The sequence below is a fragment of the Orycteropus afer genome, unplaced genomic scaffold (genome assembly GCF_000298275.1).
Source record: "Orycteropus afer afer isolate SDZICR_OR568_19922 unplaced genomic scaffold, OryAfe1.0 scaffold00422, whole genome shotgun sequence".
NCBI lineage: Eukaryota > Metazoa > Chordata > Mammalia > Tubulidentata > Orycteropodidae > Orycteropus > Orycteropus afer.
In genome coordinates this window covers 55,969-58,023 of record NW_006922009.1, presented here as the reverse complement: position 1 = coordinate 58,023, position 2,055 = coordinate 55,969, and the positions used below count along the sequence as shown (strand labels likewise).

At 35.8% G+C, this 2,055-nt stretch overlaps 1 protein-coding gene across 1 annotated transcript in view; it reads right to left on the bottom strand.

The window, feature by feature from the left end:
* BBS9 (Bardet-Biedl syndrome 9) overlaps positions 1-636 on the bottom strand; it is a 784,410-nt gene extending 783,774 nt beyond the window's left edge. The window contains 1 exon segment of the mRNA XM_007953988.1: positions 525-636. Coding sequence (XP_007952179.1) covers positions 525-636 — 112 coding nt within the window.
* Positions 637-2,055: the final 1,419 nt, after the last annotated feature.

Genomic DNA, 2,055 nt, shown 5'->3' with positions numbered 1-2,055 from the left:
ACACTTTAAAAAAGCAAAGATGCAAGGAAAAGAAAATAATATAATAAGATAGAATGTTGTTTTTAATATCACAATGTGGAAAAGAAAGCAAGTTTTTGAAAATTGTTTTCTACTAATTTCTGCATTCTGATATGAATAGCTTTCCAATCAAATAAAATATATATATAACTTTTCTGGCAAATGATTTCTAAACATAAAAAATTTAAAATAGTTTTACTAGATCTAGCCTATAAAACCTAATTTTTCAACAAATGAAAACTAAAAAGTCATGCCTTATATTATTTTTCTATGAATTCCAGCAAATATGATAGAATCAACTCAAAACTATACCTTATTAGAGAAATAACTCTATATATTAGCCTTCTACTTAAATATCACTTAATAAGAAAAGCTACCTGCAATATTAGGGCAAAATTATGATAGTTTACTTAAGCTGTATAAAGTAAATATTTTTTAAAAGAAGGCATTTTTTTGTTCATCTCTGGAAAGGTTTGCTCTAAAATGCATGGCCATAAACTACTCACCTTGTCCATTTCCACTATTGTCCACATCAGCCAAACATAAACAGCCTTGATCAAATTCTTCTTTTTCTCCCAGAATAGTAGACCACCAATCACGGGCTTTAAATAAAGACATTTTCTTTCACTCTAAAAAGAAAGTATTAATGTATCATAAAAATCCACTTCACACCATGAATTATTTATCTCTTAAGGCGTAACAGATAAACTTGGACATCTTTGAAAAGAACCATTCTGTATTAACTTTAAATATTTGTATTTTGTGGGCTACAAATCCAAATGGTTGGAAACATCAGATATATATAAATGCCATTGGTAAGCCAGGCTGAGAAATTCTACCTATCGATTAGGCTAATTCTCTTTTCTGAGACATTTAGGAGATAACTGCACATACATACATACATATATACATACTTTGTTGTTGTTTTCAGATGCCGTCAAGTCATCTCCAACTCATAGCAACCCTATGCACAGCAGAACGAAACACTGCCCAGTCCTGTGCCAGTTCCATGATTCCTTGCTATACTTAAGCCCATCGCCACTGCCACTGTGTCAGTCCATCTCAATGAAGGCCTTTCCCTCTTTCATTGATTCTCCACCTTACCAAACATGACATCTTTCTCCAGGGAGTGGTCCCTTCTGACAACATGACCAAAGTAGATGAGATGAAGTGTGGTCAGTCTCGCTTCTAAGAAGCATTTCTGCTGCACTTCCTCCAGGACAATTTGCTAGTCGTTTTAACAGTCCATGGTACTTTCAGCATTCTTTGCCAACACCACAACTCAAAAGCTCAACTCTTCTTCAGTCTTCCTTATTCATTCTCCAGCTCTCACATGCATAGGAGGTGACTGAAAATAGCATGGCTTGTGTCAGGCGCCCCTTAGTCCTCAAGGAGACATCTTTGCTCCTCAGCACTTGAAAGAGGTCCTTTGCAGCCGATTCGCCCAGTGTTATACATTGTCTGATGTCCTGACTGCTGCTTCCATTAGCATCGATTGTAGAACCAAGCAATGTGAAGTCCTTGACAATTTCAATCTTTTCTCCATTTGACGTGATGCTGCTTATTGGTCCAGTCGTAAGGATTTTTGTTTTCTTTATATTGAGATGTAATCCATTCTGCAGATTATATTCTTCAATCTTCATCAGTAAGTACTTCAAGTCATCCTAACTTTCAGCAAGCAAAGTTGTGTCATCAGTGCACTGTAGGTTGTTAATGATTCTTCCTCCAATCCTGATGCCACATTATTCTTCATATAGTCCAGCTTCTTGGATTATTTGCTCAGAATACAGATTGAATAAGTATGGTGAAAGGATACAACCCTGACACCTGACACACTCCCTTCTTGATTTTAAACCATGCAGTGTCCCCTTGTTCTGTTTGAACGACAGCCTCCTTGGTTTCTGTATAGGTTTCTCATGAGTACAATTAAGTGTTCTGGAATTCCCATTCTTCTCAATGTTATCCACAGTTTGTTATGATCCACACAATCAAAAACTTTTGCATAATCAATAAAACACAAGTAAACATCTTTCTGGT